This window comes from Pavona decussata, unplaced genomic scaffold (assembly GCF_977016875.1).
Source record: "Pavona decussata unplaced genomic scaffold, jaPavDecu1.1 SCAFFOLD_61, whole genome shotgun sequence".
Lineage (NCBI taxonomy): Eukaryota > Metazoa > Cnidaria > Anthozoa > Scleractinia > Agariciidae > Pavona > Pavona decussata.
Window position 1 is genome coordinate 729,820 of NW_028145482.1, and position 20,860 is coordinate 750,679.

At 38.6% G+C, this 20,860-nt stretch overlaps 3 protein-coding genes and 1 long non-coding RNA gene across 7 annotated transcripts in view; 3 read left to right on the plus strand and 1 right to left on the minus strand.

Moving 5' to 3' along the window:
* LOC146478958 (uncharacterized) overlaps nucleotides 1–20,860 on the plus strand; it is a 104,693-nt gene that overhangs the window by 71,670 nt on the left and 12,163 nt on the right. The window lies entirely within an intron of this gene.
* Nucleotides 4,327–9,486, plus strand: LOC146478960 (uncharacterized). 3 transcript variants are annotated; one of them, XM_085111141.1, is made up of 8 exons: nucleotides 4,327–5,065; nucleotides 5,798–6,055; nucleotides 6,924–7,155; nucleotides 7,520–7,631; nucleotides 7,781–7,883; nucleotides 8,217–8,392; nucleotides 8,773–8,908; nucleotides 9,413–9,486. In XM_085111141.1, the coding sequence occupies exons 2-6, from the start codon at nucleotides 5,951–5,953 to the stop codon at nucleotides 8,244–8,246; spliced, it is 582 nt and encodes a 193-aa protein (XP_084967267.1). In that variant the 5' UTR covers nucleotides 4,327–5,065; nucleotides 5,798–5,950; the 3' UTR covers nucleotides 8,247–8,392; nucleotides 8,773–8,908; nucleotides 9,413–9,486. The 3 variants fall into 3 exon arrangements, with proteins under 3 accessions (XP_084967267.1, XP_084967265.1, XP_084967266.1); XM_085111139.1 differs by having other exon boundaries at nucleotides 4,327–6,055; XM_085111140.1 differs by having other exon boundaries at nucleotides 4,327–6,055; nucleotides 9,419–9,470.
* On the plus strand, nucleotides 9,734–18,030 carry LOC146478961 (uncharacterized). Its single transcript, XM_085111270.1, has 5 exons — nucleotides 9,734–9,972; nucleotides 13,990–14,035; nucleotides 14,508–14,567; nucleotides 15,971–16,000; nucleotides 17,549–18,030. The coding sequence occupies exons 1-5, from the start codon at nucleotides 9,817–9,819 to the stop codon at nucleotides 17,689–17,691; spliced, it is 435 nt and encodes a 144-aa protein (XP_084967396.1). The 5' UTR covers nucleotides 9,734–9,816; the 3' UTR covers nucleotides 17,692–18,030.
* The window catches only part of LOC146478962 (uncharacterized), a 186,211-nt gene continuing 176,583 nt past the window's right edge, over nucleotides 11,233–20,860 (minus strand). Inside the window, exon 3 of the long non-coding RNA XR_014865001.1 lies at nucleotides 11,233–11,411. This is a non-coding gene — a long non-coding RNA (uncharacterized LOC146478962). The remainder of the gene's footprint in view (nucleotides 11,412–20,860) is intronic.

The following is a 20,860-nucleotide window of genomic DNA, read 5'->3' on the forward strand; positions in this document are numbered from 1 at the left end:
GATGAATCGCACGTTGTTGTCAATGCTCAGGACCCTTCCAGAGAATGGGCGTGGTCGCGCGAGGGTGCTCCACAGGAACTTAATTTTGCTTGTGATGCGCTGGAACTTGAAAGCTCACTAGTTAAACCTGTTATTCAGGCCAGGAGAGCCATTACGAGCCCCACATTGCCACCAAAGACAAGTGACGGGCTGTCCTCAGAGGACGAGAGTGATGACCTAACAGAAACCAGATTAATGGTATAATCAGAAGAGACGGGATTATCAAATTCATTATGCTCGGAGCCAAATGAGCCCCTAGATCAGGCCGAAATTGTTCCAACTACAGAAGGCGACCTCAGCATCGGGAGTTGAGAATAGGCCAGTTAACGAGGAATTTTCGGATCTTAATATCATCACCGAGGAGAGCGTGTCAACCCGACCACAAGGTCAGAGTAGACCACCGCAGATCTTCACATACAACTCCCTAGGAAACCCGGAGTACCAGCGTGTCAATCCATTAGCTAACTACGTTCAAATGCCGTGGACATCACCACCAGCTTTACCAGTTCCCTATCATGGACCTTTCTAGTGTTGGACCTGGCCACAGGTGCCTTATTTACCACTGTTCTATTGCTGATTATTCCGGGAAAACCAGTCGCGTCATCCAGGAATTAAGGTTGAGGATCATGGATAAGAGAGATGCTGTATGATTTCTTCGTATGAGAGGACTATGTAACATCGACCTTAAATCTCAGTTTAGTTTGTCGTTTTTTTTTTCTGACGTTTCGTTCGTCCATTTGTTTTGGAGGGGGAGTGTGTAGAGCGTGTGACACGCGTGTGAGTGGGGCAGTACGAGAGATTGTTTATACCGTGAAGAATGCCGGGAAGAGCGACGACGAGCCATGTGCTCATGGCTGATGTAATCGGACAGTAGGCAGTTTGTACTGATAATAAAACGTCGTTTACAGTTTAAGCTTGTGGAGTGTGTAACATAGGTAGCTTCCCATCCCGCTACGTTTTTTGCTCGAGTGTTTTTGTTTTCTTGGTCGGTAATATATTGTTCGATGGGTTTATCCAACGGTTTGAGCCTACTGCCAGAACATTCAGCCATCAGTAGTTGTTTATCATAATGTTTAAACTCGTCTAGAAATGCCCTGCGAAAAGCCATCAAGCAAAGCTACCACGTTCGACGTTCATTGAAAATGTTGATGCGTTTTGACAGCCGCTTTCTGATAGGACGAAACGGGTTTCCCACGTGTGAGAAAGTCCTTTCGCTGTTATCATTGGCTGCGAGAATTTCCGAACCGGGTTTTCAACAGATCGATTCTATCTGTAAGTCTCAGTATGTATGAAATAAAAAAGCATATTGATCACGCCTGAGTCTCACAGTAAAGTAAAAAAAGGCGCCAAAACGATGGGGGTGCGTGCGTTGCTACAGTTGAATGTAACTTTTCAGACATGTACTCAGACACCTAACTTTAGTGAATGTCTCCCATCTGCTTTCTGTCACTTTTGCACGGTGGCCTGTAAGGGAAATGCACTGCAAAAATATTTTTCTTTTATCTAGCACTGCCACTTGTTAACTGGCGCTAGTGAGAAACTACCCAAACATACAAAAGCAGACTAAAATGTACAAGCTAATCAAAATGTCAACCCCCAAGGAAGCATTCTAGGGTAGACTGAGCATGGTTATCCCCAATTTTCCTTTTTAGATACCAAGAACACTTGCCAAGTTCTGCTTTCTCCGCATAGTTTTAAACCTCGCAAAAATGTCCCTATATTTGTAGGCACTACCCATAGGAAACCCGAGTAACTCGAGGCACGCAGAACGCATGCGCAGTAACAAAAATAAAAGTATTTTGCACTCGAGGTGAGTTTATATCTGTTAATGACCTATTAATTCACCACAGGAAAAAATAAACAGAGGTTGGCCGCGGTTTAGTTTTATCGTTTATTTAACTACGCTGTACGTTAATTGTCTACCCAACTTCAGCTATAGACAGGTTCTGAGGAGTTTTTTTTTTCAAGTGATAGTTACATGCTCAATTGTATACAGCTGTTTCGACAAAGGTTGTCCGAAAAAAAAGTGTAAAAGCGTACGCGATAATGCCGGCGAAAGGTAGTCTGGGAACAGTACCCAATAAACTTTTAAAAAAAGCTTAGAATCCATATTACCCGCCGTCTGAAGTCTTCGCTGTACGGTCGAGGCAATAAAAAATTCTCCCCTCTATAGCTATATAAGGGCAAGCAAAGAGTATGGATTCTAAAATACAGGCCCTGGTTGTTCACACAGTGGGTAACTCATAACTCTATACAGCGGATAATTTGCTATCCAGCGGACATAATGTACATTTTATCCGCTGGATAACAATTTATCCATTGGATAAAGTTATCAGCACTTTCAACAGCTGGGACAAGCTCTGAAACTGGTCCGGATGTGAATTTTTGAGGCCAGCTTTTGATCTATATCTGAAAAAGGGTGCCGGAACTAGTTTGCATATTTTGCATGGTCTGAAATTAGGATCAGGGTTTGAAGCAAAGTGATTTGCAGTCACGGACGATCTATATTCGGTTGACCCGTTGGTCGTCGTATTAATACATCAATACATCGTGGATATTGTTTATTAATAATAGCATAAACTGTCGCCCGAAAGAAAAACAGTTTTCATCGAACCTAACAGAATACATGATAACATCCGGCTAAAATTAAGGTGCAAATGTATTAGTCAGACTGCCAAAACTGATACCATGGATTGATTGATTGATTGATTGATTGATTGGTTGGTTGGTTGGTTGGTTGATTGATTGATTGATTGATTGATTGATTGATTGATTGATTGATTGAGCGAAAATAAGCCTTGAATCATTCATTAAAAAATCAAAGCCACCGGAAGTACGCCAACCGTCAGTTTATCGTATCAAGAAAAGCGGATCAACTTTGATAACAATAGGCATTGTTATACGACCTAAAAATGACCCTATATGGCCTTTAGGAACAATGACGGGAACAATGACGGCAACAGCTTCTAAAGACTCGCGCGATTTTTCAAAATTTTCCGATTACCATACGAGCGGGAAATTTGAACGATCGGAAGACAAATTCTCCCCGGGGGAGGTGGTACTGGTATAATTATCTCGATGCAAATAGTTACTGTGGGATGGCTGGTAGGGCGAGGGTTGTACTCAAAAGTAAAAGCTGCCGTGTAGGTTACAAGTATGACATTGCCAGTGTTTGCTGGCAAAAGAACTATTCAACCGCTTTATCCAGAGGCGCAGTACGCGTGGCAAGTGCACTGGAGATGAAAGCATGCATTTGGCCAGCGATTAATGCCTGGAAGCGCTGCGAACCTCGCGCCTCTTTCCCCAGTACGAACATTTAGTCCGGCGAAAAAGCATTCGGGAGCGGACAATATCCCACGAAAATTGGAGGCGCTATGTTATTGGGCACTGGTTATTGGGGGCGCTAATATTTTAGCTTTACGCTCAGCGGGTTTTCAATCATCACTCCGCTCTGGCTCATTCAAATGTCGCGCTACATAAATCAGATTTAGTACCGCGTTTAGTGTGCAGAAAAAAAATATATTAGTGACTTTGTAATAGCTACTGATAAATCCAATTGTGAAATCATTTGCTCAATGCCCCTCAAGAGATTTTAGTTTTACTCGAGCGTTGCGCGCGCTCTGCGAAAACTAGAGTAAAATTTTGAACAATAAAACTATGAAAAACTTTGGAAAGAGAATTATTCACTCGCAGGATCTATTATTCTATTTATGAGAAAAAAATCACACCTTCGTTGAGTGCTGCGCGTTTGATTGATTTGATATCTACAAAGTTGCGTTGGCTCTACGAAAACTAAAAATAATGTTCTAAACAGTATTTCTTTTCCAATGACTGTAAGAATTCGGTTTAAAACTTTGAAAGCCGTTACAGACCGATTTACTCGCGAGCAGGACCTTTAGTATTAGACATATTTTATTCATGGAAAAAAAAAGGCACACCTTCGTTGCGTGCCGCGCGCTTGATTGATATCTACAAAGTTGCGTAGGCTTTGCGAAATCTAAAAAAAAATTGTTCTGAACAGTCTTTTTTCCCAGTGACTGTTAAAACAAACTGAAATAATACAAGCGCTTTTTGCAAACTTAGAAAAATCGTATTGAGGAGAATATATTTAACAAAGATTTTCGATTTAAAACTATAACAGTATTTGTGGACATATTTACGAGCAAGACCCGTTTATCTTTTTTTCGTTTCTCATTCCTACTATATTTCCCGCTTTTAACCTTGTTTTTTTGTTTTAGTTGTAAGCTATGAAAAACTTTGAAGACCCGATTACTTGCGCGTCTATCAATGGAAAAAAAAATCACACCTTCGTTGCGTGCCACGCGCTTGATTGAAAACAAACAATAATGCACGCGCTGTTTGAAAACTTTTAAATTTGTATTGAGCAGAATACGTTTAACCTCGATTGTCGGTTTAAAAATATAATAGTATTTTTGACATATTCACAAGTTTTTTTTTAGGTTGAAAACCATCGCTATTGCAAAGAGTTATAACCTAGCTTGTTTCTTATGATCGAAAACAGTCTGAAAGCATTCAACTGAAAAGCAACAAAAGCGCTTTGTTTAACAAAAGTTAGTGAGAGTTATTTACACTTCATTAACTATGGTTTGAAAACAATAGCGATTCGGTTAAATAAGCCTCGCGACAAATCCTTTAAAGACAGACCAAAAGAACAGATGAGTAGTCCAGGTTCACTTGTGTGAGCAGAATGTTCTCAAAGTTTAAAGTCACGTCCGCGTCGAATACGTATTCAACGCACTTTCCTCTTGTGGAGGTGTACGAAGCTGAAATCAGGCGACTACGTAGCGAAAATGAATTTTTGAAACTTCAGTACAACTCGTTGGTCGTTCAGCTGAACGAGACTCTGGCCCAGTTGCACAGAAAACAGGCAGAAAATGCCCCATTTCATTCCTCGCAAAAAGAGTTTTTCCAGCTTTCAAAGGCAGCGAGGAACAACAAAAAACGGAGAATAAAGGACCTTGTTATCCAATCCGTCAAAGGACTCGAGGAGTTTGCCCCCATTGAGGTAAGTTCATTTTCGCCTTAAGGTGGATTTCCACTGTCGCGTAAATTTCACGTGCGTATGGTTGTGCACTGAGTACGTTAACAAAATAAGAATCGATGTATGAACGGCTTGCGTAAACGTAAGAAGTTGAGCGCTGTTCAACTTTTTACGTTTACGAACGCGGCTCACACATCGCTTCTTGCTGGCTTTACGTACGTAAATAAGATAAGAAGCTATGTATGAGCCGCGTGCGTAAATGTAAAAAGTTGAACAACGCTCAACTTTTTACGTTTACGCAAGCCGTTCATACGTTGCTTCTCATTTTGTTTACGTACGTTAAGCAAGCTAAATTTACGTCTACGTAAAATTTACGCGACAGTGGAAATCCACCTTTATTTTATTTACGCACGTAAAGCCAGCTAAATTTACGTCCGTTCGGACGTAAAATCATGTAAAATGTACGCGACAGCGGAAATCTTTATACTCCCGGTAGACTATAGAGTAACTGAACGATATTTTTTACATTTGTAACACACATTTCGATGGATTTTGAAGCATCCACACTTAAACGATGGAGAACAGATACACCCGAAAGCGCTGTTTAGAGTGGTGACATTGATTTGAAATTTTTCCTTTTACGGCTGTTATCAGTTAACATTAAATTCTTGATCTAAATGCTTAGGATGTGTTTCAGTATCTAAGATTTCTTCGCAATACTATTTAGTAATACTGCTTTATAATATGTTCCCGCAGATCAAGTTCAGTGTTCAAGGCCAAGACATTATTATCCCCCTTGGGTCTGCGGAGGAAGAAGACATGTCCCATCCATTGCAAGAAACCACCCAGCATGTTCTTGTCGCCTAGGACTCCGGGCTCATTTCTGATGAGGCGTACCATGAGCTGAGGATGTCTCTTCCAGAGGATACCAGGGCCACGTTACCCCCAATAAATGTCCTGAAAGATGAAAGGAATAATCAGAATAAGATTGTCGACATTCATCAAATTACCGAGGTAAAAGGCTTTCTTTTCAGTCTTCACTTCATGACATCAGATGAAAGTTTTTGTGAGTCAATGAGTAATAAGTCTAAGAGTCAATTCTGAATTTAAAAAAAGCGAACCACAGGCAAACTCAGAATTAACCGCGTGTGCTGTAGTGGATCTATATAACCGCAACAACCTATTTTGATTAAGAATCACCTTCACTCATGACATAGACTCATTCGACTCTTAAAACAGGGGACTTCTCATGACAAATATTAAAGGGGCTTAACTGAGAAGCTGAGAATTGACCCAAATTTTATGATTGTTTAAGATGAGGACTGATGATTTTTAACCCTTTAAGTCCCAAAAGTGACCACATCAAATTTCTATTCACAATATCAACCTTTAATACCCAACAGTGACCAACATCAGCTTTCTCTTTACAATATCAAGACTTTATTATGAGAAAATGTTATGAGAATTAAGTAAATGATCATCAAAGGGTAATTGCTTTGATCCTTTAACAATTTGTCCCAACTAACACCATAAGCCCACTTTGAAAAAGAATGATGGCCTGGGTCGAGAGTAGCTGCCCAAGCAATTGTGGGAAGGTTTGGAGGACGTTGGCTATTATTATCGTCCCCCCAAAAAATCCCACTATCACTTGGGCAGTTACTCTCGACCCAGGCCATCACTCATTTTCAAAGTGGGCTATTGGGGCTTTAGGGATTAACTGATAGTTTAGAATGAATGTTGATCACCAGGGCACCGATGAGACACTTGTCACCCCTAGGCCACTTGGCTCCCCTTATCCTTTGGTTTGTTCAACCTTGGTTTCTATCATTTATGAAATTGACATAATGATTCTTACAAGTCAATTTGAAATTATATCATTCAGACAAAAAAAGGTGATGGTGCATGGCGGGACATAAGGGAATTGCTCGAGCAGCTACTGCTTATCCAGGATGTTAAAGAAGCCATACAAGCAAATGATAACAAAATCAATCTTCGCTTTGCTGCTGATGGTCGAAGAACGAGCAACAAAATTGGTACAGTCATGGCTGTGTTTAGCGTCTTAGAAGAAAAAAACCATGGATGTGACCATCAGTACACCATTGCTCTGTATAATGGTAAGGGCATGTATGCAAAAATGTATATCTTTCTTTAAATGTTCAACTAAAAATTACAAAGATTAAGATTCGAATTCTCATTGAATAACAGCACCGCTGCAGTACATTAATTCCTTAATGTAAAGTGAAGACATTACAACTTTTAAACATAATCTTAAGACCTTTTTAGACATGCTTTCTATTTGTTACCTCATTAGTTTAGAATTTGAATCTTTGTAAATATTTATTCATTATTAAGCTCTACTTCTGTAGTTTAACATTAGTTAACTGTTTGCATTGTTTTTTGTTCCTGTTAAAGGCATTTGATCATGCTTACATAGAATTTGTGCTATACAAATTTTAATTATTATTCTTATTATTTTAGGAAAAGAGGACTACGACGAAGTACAGACCTGCCTGAGAGCCACTTTGCTACAAGTGGAAGAACTAAAAGAAAATGGCATAACAGTGGATGGTGTACACTATTCAGTGGAATGGTAAGTTGATTCATTGATATTCAGTTATAGGTTACAAGTTTATAAGCTTTCAAGCAGAAAAACATGGACCCTATTCGTAATTTGCATGGGTTACTGATGTTCACCTATCTTGTAAAATATGCTGAATTAGTTTTCTTTCCCACTTGTAGGTTCTGCTGTTCTGATTGGAAATTTCTTGCCATGGTCTATGGACTAAACTCGGCTACAGCATATGGTGCTACTGCATCAAGGCAAAAATTGCTGACTTCACAAGTAAGTTAACTTTATAATAATATGACACTTAAGTTGACAGAAGCATATGAACTGCCACTGTTTATTTTAAAATTACCGTTAGTCGTTTCAAGACTCAGTCCTCTATAATGACCATTGGAACTAACCCTGACAAAAGCAAATCTAATTACCACAATGATTAATTTATTTATCTTTGTTATCTTCAAGTTGATAATAAACCAGTATGGTTAAACTATAATAAATCTAAGTTTAAGATGTACATGTTCATGTCAAATTCAAAACATGATTATTAATAATATAATATTATATTGTTTTTGATCAATATTTTAATGTCTGATGTTTGTTTACTTCTAGTACAAGACTGGCCAATTCAAAGAAGTCTAGATGACTGCCTAAAGCAATACACTGGTAAAACGACAGATGAGAGAAAGGGCTGTGTCCATGAGCCGTTACTGTCAATTCCTTTCGACCATGTCATCATTGACACCCTACATCTCTTCCTGAGGATAATGGGGCTGCTCTTTCGTCAGGTATTAATTTATATATATAAATCACTTTTATTTAAGTGTCAATGTACTTAGCGCTGAGCACTAATTGGGGACACTTTCCAAATCAAATTGGAATTTAGAAGTGTTGGTTTTTGAGTAGAGGGGGAAACCGGAGTACCCTTAGAAAAACCTCCGGGATTCGAACCCGGGCCACTTGGCTGGGAGGCGAGTGTCTCACCACTGCGCCATCCTTGCTCCCCTCAAAAATACATTTATTTACCTGTTAACTGCACAATGACCTACTAATGAAGTCCAGACCAAATCTGTAGACTGTCAATGTTAAGATTAGGTAATTTATTTTGAGCGAAATATAAAGTGGTATGAATCTTAAAAACTTTCTCTCTCTAAATGTTTTGTCACAGGTTATCGAGCTGGTCCTTAACCATAAAAGGAAAGGTGTTCTGGAAACAGAGCTGGAAAAAATCAGTGTTCCTTTCAAGTTTTTTGACGTACAGAGTGAAGAAGGGACATCTCAAACAAAGTGGACAAGACTTGATGGTATTCAAATGACTATGTTGTAGAAATGTAGAATTCACAAACCTGAAAACAACTCTCATAAATTTGAAAAAAATTGTTGATCTGACATACGTAATAAAATTGAAAACTTTTTAATGAATTTTAAACTTTTCAATTAGAGAATTTAATCATCGGTAACAAAACAATAATTTGCCAGACAACTAGATGTTGCAGAAGCCAGAACGGTCCTAATATTATTATTATTATTATTATTATTATTATTATTATTATTATTACAATAAATGATCTCTTTATTAACATATTCCAAGCAAATTGCTATTTACAAGATAAAAGTAAAAGAAAGAGAACTATTAATAACTATTTCCAATTCATTTCGATTGAAAAGAGACTATTTTTAAGCACAACAGAGCTATTTTCAAGCACAATTTATTATTATTATTATTGTTAATATTATTATTATCATAATTATTATTATCATTGTTATTGTTATTATTATCATTATTAATTTCTTTTTTTTTTTTAAAGGAAAAGATCTTCATAAAATCTTGGAGAACCTTGATTTGAAGCCCATCTTTGATGGACTTCCATTTTGTAGGATGAACTCCATCTTGATCGGCTATTCCTCGTCGGAACTGGAACTGATCCAGGAAAGATCGATTTTTTCTATAAAAAAAAAATAGTAAAACTAGAATAAGTAACGATGAGCATTGTAGTAAACGAGAAAAACGCACTACTACTGACAAAACCAAACCCGGAGACATTGTAAACAAACGGGACAAAGAGCAGCAAGCCACCCACCTTCCTCCTTTTGTTGCTGGTGACTCCTTTCTCTGCTCTCTGGTATTTGGCAAAATGCAAATTATTTCATTGTCGCGTTATAAAGCTGCCTCGTGGTCACAGTTATCAGCTGGGAGTCTGGTATATTCGTCATGAATCCATCCTCGCTTTATCGTATTTCCCTTGTTGTGTGCCTTTGGCAGTGTGTGAAGCTGAAGCAAGTCCTCCAATTGTCTCAACAAGCGACATTTAAGCTTTGTTTGCGGAAATTTTGTGTTAAACCAGCTGTCAGACTCGAACAATTCAAGGTAAGACGTTTATGTTTTATGGTTTATGACCCCAGTGATTCTTGAATAAATGAATGCTTTTAATAAGTGTTTGGTTTGTAAACTCTTCACTCATTGGACTCACTCCAAGGAGTAGAAGATAAATTATATGTGTTCTTCTTTACAACAGAACTACGCCTAACACTCGAAAATAATTAAGTTTCTCACTGAATTCATAAAACGACAAGTTTTGTTGCTCGACTTTAACTGAATTAACGGCGACAGTCCGGCTGAAGCACGGGGCTTTGAAGATTGCAAATAATTCGTTACCGATTAACAATTCAACTCAACCGGTCTTAGCTGCCGTCAAACCAGAATCGTGTTTATATCCAAGGGGGCATGCAGCGTTTAGCACTGATTGCAGTGTATGAATAATTGTTCCGTCTGTTGCGGGTAATTTTGGTCGATTAAATGTGATACAAAATCTTGGGGGCTCCAATGAATTTTCGAGACAAACTTTATTGCAAAAATTCTGCAGACATTTACTAGAAATACGTGACTCGCAAAACCTCGCGAAGCTGGGACTGGGTGGAAAGCCCTCTTTACTCGTATTGTAGTATTAAATGAGGAGATTAAAAGGTTTCTGAACATACGTAGCAACTATTTTGATGAGCATGGTCTTTTCGTACTTCCACAGGCTAGTTTGCGGTTGAAATCTATTTCTGACGCGACGAAAAGTACACCCGGGAGTACAACGGGCGTGCAGCGCTGTTATGTTCCATGAATTTATTTCCCACGGAAAATTAATTTACCGCGGCCACAAAACGTGTAATTTCTTCAATGCAACCTTTCACAAAAAAGATTTCTGGAAGAAAGGGAAAAGATTCTGCAGAGATAGTTAGGTATCCAGTGAATATTGATGAACATTGCAGTTGAAATTTGATCGGGCACGCAAACTTTCCCGATGTATGCAAATTTTGCTTCAGCAAACTGTTGACGCCAGCCTGTCTGCCAACCTGCTGCCGCCTAGCAACCTTCCTTTTGTCTGACGTCATTCGTACTTTGTTTTTCACTGTTGCTACGCAACATTGCGGACATCTTTAACGCAATATATATGCATACATACATATATATAAATATATATTTTCGCTCAAATTCGCACGGCGAAACTTAAACAGGAACATCTAAACGTCACATACGTGTCCAGCCAAGTTCCTATGGCAAATATCAATAGCTCGCATGCGGTAGGTTCATTGTATGCATGCAATTAGAGCGTTATTAAGGTTAAATTTGGTGGGTGAAACCAGTCGGATGGTTGACGTTTCGCACCCATTTCCCCTCCCTTGTAAACTATCCACTCATTGGACTTACTCCGAAGAATAAAAGATAAATTATGTCTTTTTCTTTACAACAGAAGTACCCTTAACACTCGAGAGTAACGGTCTCTTTAATTCATAAAACGACAAGTTTTACTGCTCGACCTTAACAGCGACAGTCCGGCTGAAGCACGGGGCGTTGAAGATTGCAAATGATCCGTTGCCGATTAACAATTCAATTCATGAAGTCATTGCCTGCCGTGCAGACAAACCAGAATCGTGTTTATATCCAAGATAACAAGCAGCGTTTAGCAGTGTGATGGCAGTGTATGAATAATTGATCCGTCTGTTGCGGGTAATTTTGGTCGATTAAATGTGATACAAAATCTTGGGGCCTCCAATGAATGTTCGAGACAGACTTTATTGAAGTATTCTTCAGACATTCACAATTGAAGAACTTTACATAATAAGCTTTTACTGATATCTCTGGGTGATACTGTATATCAGATGATGAAGCAATTGATGTAATCGTAAACAGGAACATTTAAATGTCACGTATGTGTCCAGTCACATGTATATGGCAAATATCACTAGCTCAGATGCGCTCGGTTTCGTTGTATGCATGTAAATGGAGTACTATTATGGTAAAAGTTGGTGTATGAAAGGATATGCCCGGTAACACAACCAGTCGGATGGTTCCTTTTCCACCAATCCCCTCCTCCTTCGCACCCAACGCTTCCCTCTCCCCTTCACTACAGTAATCAATCATCTTAGCGTTCATTTGTTTTTCCAGGCGGTGTGCGTCACGAAATTCGACCAATCAGAATGCGTAATCAGTAGTATTTGCGCCCAAGAACATCAGTCTGGAGAGTTCAGCCTGTCGAAAATTTCGTTATTAACGAAGTCTGTGACATTTTTTCCCGGTTGAAAGTCGCTTCAAAGTTGAAAGAACAAATTGGCTTAATGCTGGTTAGGTTACTTTTTAAGCTGAAGCATTTGTTCGCGTTTGTAGCCATTTCAAAGGTGACGACCCCGCGCCTGCCGCCATGTTGTTTTGGTCGTTGAGTTACTGCATTTCTTGAGGCTAAAGCTTCTTACTCTTGCTGGGTTTGGATAATACTTTTGCATTTTAAGCGAGCTTATCCTTTCTACTTAAGAATTTTCGGGGTCTACCCGGATCTACCTCTTATGGTTTTTCCGTTGGAAGCCGTTTATCTAATAAAGAATCTATGAAGAGGTCGTGTAAACAAAGTAGCTCAACTCCCGGGAAACCGACCGGAAAAAGCCAACGGGCGAATGCTTTTTTCTCTTCAACAAATCCAAGAAGGAAATGTAGATCTCTTTCACCCTGAGATAAAAAAAAAAAAAGCTAAAGATGAGCGAAAGTAATGATAAATACACTGCGAGCTGTCGTACTTTTTCCTTAGATCACGCGTGCAAAGTAACGTATAATTATGCAAATCACAAAAATGTGACTCGCGGCTGCTCGCTAAATGACCCTTAATCTATCGCGTGCCGCAGAACTTAGGAGAAAGAGACCGCTCGACAGCTCGCGGTCTAAATATATATATAAAAAAGCGTCTATAAGCAGACGTGACGGCACAAAATACTAGTATAAGAATAAACAAAAAAAATATCGCCTTTGATTGTCTCCGAATTGGGAATAATTCAACGAAAATCGCCTTGTGTATCCAACAAGAAGCATCTACGGCTACCACTAGACCGTTAAAATTTGGCAAATTGCTGTCTTTAGTGATAGTTTTTGGAAAAAGAAGCAAAGTTTGAATGCCCAACTGGTTTCAGTGCGACTATAAGTCGACCTAAGTCTTACGTTCGGGAGATGTTGACTCGATCGTGACCAAAGGCAAATGAGCGATTTCCATATTTTTACCCAGCACCCTTTGTGGGTCGTGACGCACACCGCCTGTTGTTTTTCAGTCTACACATCAGCCAATGAACAGGTTTTAAAAAAGTACGAGTTGATATTGCGGAATTTCGGACGAAAATTGGACGTGCAGACTGTTTTTGTCATGATATGATATGATAGCAGTTGATATGATAGCAGTTTATTGTGAAAATACGCTTAGCTTTTGTGAGACCAGCAAGCTAGGCTCATGTTCAAGCCATTTTTACGGTCATGCGAAAACGGTCTGAAAGTGTCTCACGTGTCATCTGCATAATTCAACCGTTAAGCTTGTGGCTTTTGAAATTCGAGAAAAGACGAAACACTACTATTTTGATGTTACTGATTTGAGAGAAATTAAACGTAATTTAGTCGAGCGGTAGGTATTTTTCCTAAAGCCAGTACTTGAACAATCACATTTCAGGAATTTCGGATCAAATTTGTCTATTGTGGAAATATTTGTTTTCTGACAAGCAGCAAAATTTCTTGTTATATGGAATTGATTTTTTTGATCCCCAAATCATTCTATGCCTAAAGCTGGAATTCGAAACACTTAACAGTGTTTTTGGATTTCTGGCTGCGGATTTTTTTCCTCGTAGAGTGTTTCTGTCAGTTTTGAACTTGGACGGAGACTTATTATTATCAGTTATTTAGTGCACGCATGGAATTTGTTGAAAGCAGAGTATACCCGTATTCCACAACGTCCCGCAACGCGTCATCCAAATCGTCTACACACGAAAGGTGTCTATATTCCAATTCAACAGCTATTTTGATTTACGAAGTAAAGAAAACAATTTGTTTTTAGTTAACGGCAATAGTTTTTGTGTTACCTTCTGATAGATATCAAGTCGGCAGTCTTGTTACAAGGAATGCCTTCTGAAGATTAGTGAGTAACTATGTGATCTTTTTCATTTTCTTTCTACGGTTTTAATTTCAATTAAGAAAGCACAGGTTAAACCATCCAAACTTAACACTCAAACACCTCTCCTTCCATTTCTCTTGATCGAGTGCTCTATCCCCCAGATAACTTCTACAACCTCTTAAGATTTGTTTATAATACATATGATAGTCAATGGACCCAAACCAACACAGTAAAGAGCTTTATTCCACATTCACCCATCCATCCAACCATCCCTTAGTCCGACTGTCCGTCTGTCTATCCATCCTCAATCCATCCATCCATTGGTCGTTTAAACTGTCATTTACTTAGTCAATCGCGCAGTTAGAAAGACGGTTGATCACCGATCGATCAGTCAACCAGCCAGTTATGTAAGGTATATTTCATTCACGGCAAAACTTGAACAAACTTAATAGCTTTATGCGATTGGTTGTTTCTTCAATTTCTTCTACGGTTGCAGGGAACCAGAATTTGGCTGGTACTCAGCAAGCCAAGCTGTTCCTCAAGAGAATCAAACGAGGTGAGCTTAAGTTGAGATTATGTTGGGGTTAACCAGTAAATCATTTATTCCACACTCAACTTACGTTAGTCCGCCAGGCCCAAGGCATGTTTACAAATGTGCGCTGCGAATGGCGAATGAATTACACGAGTCCAACGCAAAATGTAAAAAAAAAATCATAGCTCTGTGAATATTTCTCCCACAGAAATTATTCTATTCTCTAAGTAAAAGTTAACAAAAGGAGAATACAAGGAGAATAATGTTTGGTTGTGGTCTCAAATATTTCAGTGAGAGCATAAAACGAGAGCGTGTTTACAAATATGCGCTGCGAATGGCGAATGATCTACACAAGTCCAACGCAAAATGTTCAAAACAATTTATAACTCGGTGAATATTAAACGTTAACAAAAGGAGAATATAGGAAAAATAATGTCTGGTTGTGGTTCGAAATATTTCAGTAAGCGCTTAAAATTAGAGCGTATTTACAAATATAACCTTACATGCGCTGCGAATGGCGAATGAATTACACAAGTCCAACACAAAGTGTTCAAAACAATTCATAACCCCGTCAATATTTCTCCAACAGAAATAATTCTAGTCTCTAAGTAATATCAACAAAAGGAGAATACAAGAAAAATAATGTTTGGTTGTGGTCCCAAAATATTTAAGCGTTAACTGTGTGTTTACAAATATACGCTGCGAATGAATTTATAATACACCTTAAGTCCAACGCAAAATGTTCAAAACAATTCATAAATGTGAATAGCTCTGTGATTGTTCAAAATTAGTTTATCCACGAATATTTGTCGTATGGCAACGACTTAAGTATTTGTGTGTAGTTTGAAATATGTTAAATATGGAAAATTATCGACAATTGTCTTCAAAAAAGCATTTAATTTGTGAACGACTTGCGAGTCGCTTACTCACCGCATGTTTGTTTTCAACTGACATTTCGCCTGTTTGTTCGCCTTCTCAGTTGCTCTCGGGTTTCAAATTTCCTTATTAGTCGCCTGCTTTCTCGACAATTAGTACGGTTGGTCGGACGGAAGTGACGTGATAACCAAACCAAAATTTCTCGCACTGATGGATTTACCATATCCAGAGGTCGTGGGTTCAATTCCCGCGGAGGTCAAAGACTTTTATCTTTGTCTCGTTTGATCTCCCATTTCCTCGCTAGGGCTAACACCCAGTAGGAATTCCTTGGGTTCACATAGCACTTTAACTTACATTTGAAAAAGTTTGTTTGTTTGATGCCAAATAACAAACAGACCCACAGTTTGTTCGACCGACCCACCAATAACTCTAAGCTGAGCAGGCTGCCAATTAACCAACTATAAATCATTGATAGTTTTCCTCTCCTTGTTAGCTGTGATCGAACCATATCATGGTTTAATTCTCCTGCTTTCATTCTTTCTCTTACACAGACGTCTCAGGCGGTCCCGACAACTCAATGTGTAAGTAAATATGCATACAGCATTCTGTAGCCTTTGTGATATTGGCGTTATACACGAGGCTAAATTCCTCATACGTGTTACTGGTAGTTCATGTAATGCTTAAACACCCCGATAGTACTTGCGGAAAAATCATATTTGTCCGCAACATTTCGAACGAAAGCTGTTTAACAATGTTAACTTGTTTAGTTTAGATTGATTGGAGAGAGCATTTAAGCCCTTGGTATGGTGTAGGTTGGTTTGTCACTTATTAAGTAATTTACGCTGCATTTAGAAATGGCACGCAGGGTCTGTCCGTATTAGTGATGAAGTCTGGGGACGAGATTAATGACGGGATGAGTACATCTCGCTCTCTGGGTATTTAATTTGCTTGTTAGTGTTTGTATTTAATTTGCTTGTTAGTGTTTACATGATTTCGAGGTGATATGATTTCAACCCTGTCTGTGGCAGCACAGGGATAAAAATTCATCGGACTAGTGTATGGTCTTGCCCGAAGAAGGAATCACACCTCCTTAAGGTGAATCGATACAGTTATTTGGCGTGCGGCGACTGGGTACTAAAATTGCGCAAGCGCGCGCAGTTTTCCGACTGATACATGAATTTTCATCGTGCTGGCGTGCGAAACAAGTCCAGTTTTAAGCCGGAAAGTAAGGCTATTTTAACAAGTTTTCCACGGCGAATTTTTCTGAAAATTGGCACAATATTAGGATTTAGCTGGTATTTGTACTCCAATAACACTGCCAAAAAATGGCAAAAAAAAAAAAAAAAGGCAAAAACGAATATTGCAGAAATTGGCCAAACGTATGTACAGAATTTGTTTTGACTTTACACGGAGATACTTTGTAGTTTCTCTCTTCTTTTTCCTAAAATTAGAAAAATTTGACAGCGCGAAATTCGGACAAACCCATTTTGAAACTAGCTAGATGTAACGGAATCAATATATCCATCATCCGCTGGTTGCCATGGAAACGGAGCTTACCAGCCTCATGGTGTTTTTAGCAAAGCATAAGGACTTAAATACTCGAAACTATGTTTTAACCCAGACATTCTCATAGAGCTGAAAGGGCCAGAACATCAGAAGAATGTATACTACTACTAGCTAAAACTGAAGATTTATGGTATAGAGCCACCTTAATTTATGCGCGCACGCTAGTTTTATGCCAATCGGATGAATCCGCACTCCAGTTCGCTGGAAATTAAGAGTCATGAAATAGAATCGCGCTAATCTGATTTGCTGAATAAGCTGGCGACGAGCATTTTAGTAAATAAGTAAATAAATAAATAGATAAATAAATAGATAATTTAATTTACTAATTTATTTAATTTATTGGCTAAAATCATATACTTCTCAGTATCCCCAGTAGTCTTATATTGCGGCCTGGCATAAAATATAAGAAAATAATTAAAAGGAAATTATACTTGAAGAAATTTTTAAGAAGAAAAACCACGATAGGAGGTATTTAAAAGTAGCACCTAAAACGTTCTGCCTTATTACAGACAGACACAACTGTATTTCAAATGCCTTTTATATGCGCTTTTTTTAACCAACAGGCTGCGGAGAAGACGGACTAGATGGAGAATGTAACGACACAGTGGTCTTTCATCCGACGGGTTTAAAAGCAACGTTCCACAAATTTAAAAACACGGGAGGGTGTTATGCAAACGTATCGTGGGATCCCCTGAGAAGTGAGTAGATATGCACTTAATTAGTGAAAGAGCGGAGAGACAGTGAGTTTCATATCATTTTCTTTTGTTTTTTATTACATATAACTGGAGTTTTATTGCATATCATTGCAGGATCAGCACGTGGTTATGATTTAAATCCTCTGTAGCGTTTCGGTCGTTAGCCTGCTTGAAGCCGAGACGATATATAAGTCAGCATTTATATGTCACCCGTGCGACAGAGCACAATAATTTCAATAGAGTTAAAAAGTTTGTAAAACACCAATGCGTCGATGCGAAACGCACTGATAGCCAGACTTATAAAGCAGTGCTGTGACCGTCATAATACGTCATGGGCTGCAGAAACCTTGGGTGCTTACCATTTACGCCACCCGGATGGAAATTTTCGGCATTAATACGAAATGATTTAGCTTGCCTTGACAGAAGATGGATAGCATGCAAAATGTATGAACATCTGCTGTAAATCCCAAAAGGTGCAATAAAAATGCATCATTTTGACCAGAAACCCATAATTTCAAAAATAATCCAAATGGAATGATGCGTACCATGCATTTGATTTTCCAACTGTAATTTCCGGGTTTTCCATGCAATGGTAAGCACCCCTTAGTCTACAGCAAAAAAGATTGGGCAACTGACACGGCAACGAAATACTTGCTGGTTCCTCGAGAACCTCACTGGTTTTGTTTTAAAGAAATCTCGATTTTAAGCGACGTTGTAGAAAATTTAGTTGTTATCCGACTGCATATTGTACTGTGCGAATAACGCGCGAAACGAATGCGAATATTTGGTAAACTGAAACCACTTCAGTCGGCTAGTAGGCTGAAGGATTGTCGGAAAAATGAACAATTAGCTTCGAGGACAACTGTGAAGTTTTGACGATAATCTTTTAGCAGAGGGAATTATCCAATAGCAAGTGTTACTGTTGGAAATTGTAGAACAGCCAGTCAGGATGGACAAGGCACGATCAAAGGGAAACAAGTCCCCGTCGACTAGTCTATTCGATTTTTACAATCGTTAGATTAAAACAGCTTAAATTAAATATGTGAACTTTATCATTGTTATTATATCTCTCAGTTAGTACGCGCGGTGTGATTAGTCAATTTTGAGGGCCGTATTCCACTGTACAGCCCGCTAAGCTCCAACTAGTTTCCTTTCCCGCGCGCCTTATTAGCCTCAGAGAAATATTAAATATCTTACTAACCTCATTTTCTCGGTCCGTAAACTTTATTAAGCACACAATTAAAAAAGTTAACACTTATTTACATTTAAGCTGTGTAGTATCACTGTGTACTTTTTTACTCTTTTTTGCTATTTTGACTTGTTTTCTGCAGGCCTGTCAAAATACCACACAACTCGCAAAAATATACAGCGATACCACACAACAAAGTATTGAATAGTATTTGTATAATTTAATGACTTTTTTCCGGAACGAAACTAGCAGCTTGTTCTATTGTTCCCGAAGTTAAACATTTACAAGTTACGTAGGCAACTGTTCAAGTCAGTAAAGAATGAAACCACGTATACTGACTTAGCCTTTATTCTTACCAGATATTTCTGTCGACTGGAAAGGATACCATATTTACTACAACATTGATTATGGTCCACGTGATACTGTCAAGTGCCCACATGTGGGAAAGGTAAGAGTTAGTCGAATTTAAGTGTAACTATATAACTTAACCTTATCAGCTAGACTTGGGGGTGGGGGAGGGGGGAAGGACGCTCTCCACCCGTGCGGAATTAGTAAGGGCATTTGCAACTTTTCACATATCCTAGTTAAACGATGCCACCAAACTCTGCTACTTTTTCTCTTGAAATTTATTGGGGAGCGATTTGCTTTGATAGGTCAGTCTTGATTGAATCTGATGTTACCATGACAACCAAATTTGGGAGCTATGATCTTTGAGAAATCGAATTATTCCTGTTTTTGAAATGCAAAAATTGACTGACTCATGATAACTATATCACATTTAGTGATAGTGTTGCTGGTTTTCTCATGGGACTTGATCGATGTTTGGTCAATTTTATTGATTTTCTAATATTTTTGAGAAGTTTCCGGAATTTAACTTATCTGATCCAAGATGGTCGCCGTTTAGAAAGCAGGACGTGATCCCCACGTTATTTGACGTCATCATCTTAATACTAACCTCACTCGAATGATATACTACCGAACTTCTAAGTTTCATTTACATAGCTTGAACACTTGAAAGGACGGACATCGCTTTCATGCCATGATCAATTGTGGCGTCTAAAAAAATTATTTAAGGTGGCCGAACACAGTCTTCCAGTATACAGGTGTTAGTAAACATTATTTCAAAACTACGTACTTCTGAGTACCCGAAATAAGCATGGTGCAAGATTAACAAAGTAGGAATAAATTTTGATACTTCTTGTTGAGCAAGGTGCCGTTGCCATGGCAACGCAGCAAGCTATTTAACGTCCAGAAGTAATGGTTTTTAATGATTTCTAGAAAATGCACCCGTTAGATTTTGTCCATTTTTTGTATTTAGAAAAACCCACAAAATACTGACATAGTGACGCTGCATTGATGTAATTTTAACAAAGAGATCTCCTGTAAATGTTGGTTTTTCACTTTAATGTTTTTTGAAGTTACCCTCTGTTAGATTTTGGTTTTTGTTTGTAGGCGAGTTACGCTTTTAGAGAACTACTGTTTTGTCAAATTTCACGTAATTCTAACGAGCGGTTCCTTAGAAAACAGTTCATTTCCATCAAGACAACCAGTCACATTTTTTGGTCAAATGCGCATGCGCGGCTTTTAATTAGGTTTCTCAGCAGAGATATAAAGCCTGCAAAAAGGATTAGCTCATTGTGAACTCACTTTCTTTGTTCGGTGATAAATGAAGAAGGATTCACAAACGAGGAACTGATTTATTTTAAGAGAAAAACTCACCTTTGTGATCCATTTGGTATAAAATCGAGGGATCGATAGTATTTGTTTACCACAACCCTAGCGCGTGCTTAATAACATCCTTAACAAAATCTGTAAAGCGCGCACAAACTGTGTTCGGCCACCTTAAACTCAGTTTCATTCATTCTTTTTCTGTTTTCTTCTTTTTTTTTCTTTTTTGTGGAAGGGTGGGCTTCATAAACCTTTGAGAGCATTGCAGCTTTGACTCACAATGAAACGTGGAGGTTTTTTTTTTTTATATTCTTTATAAAGCC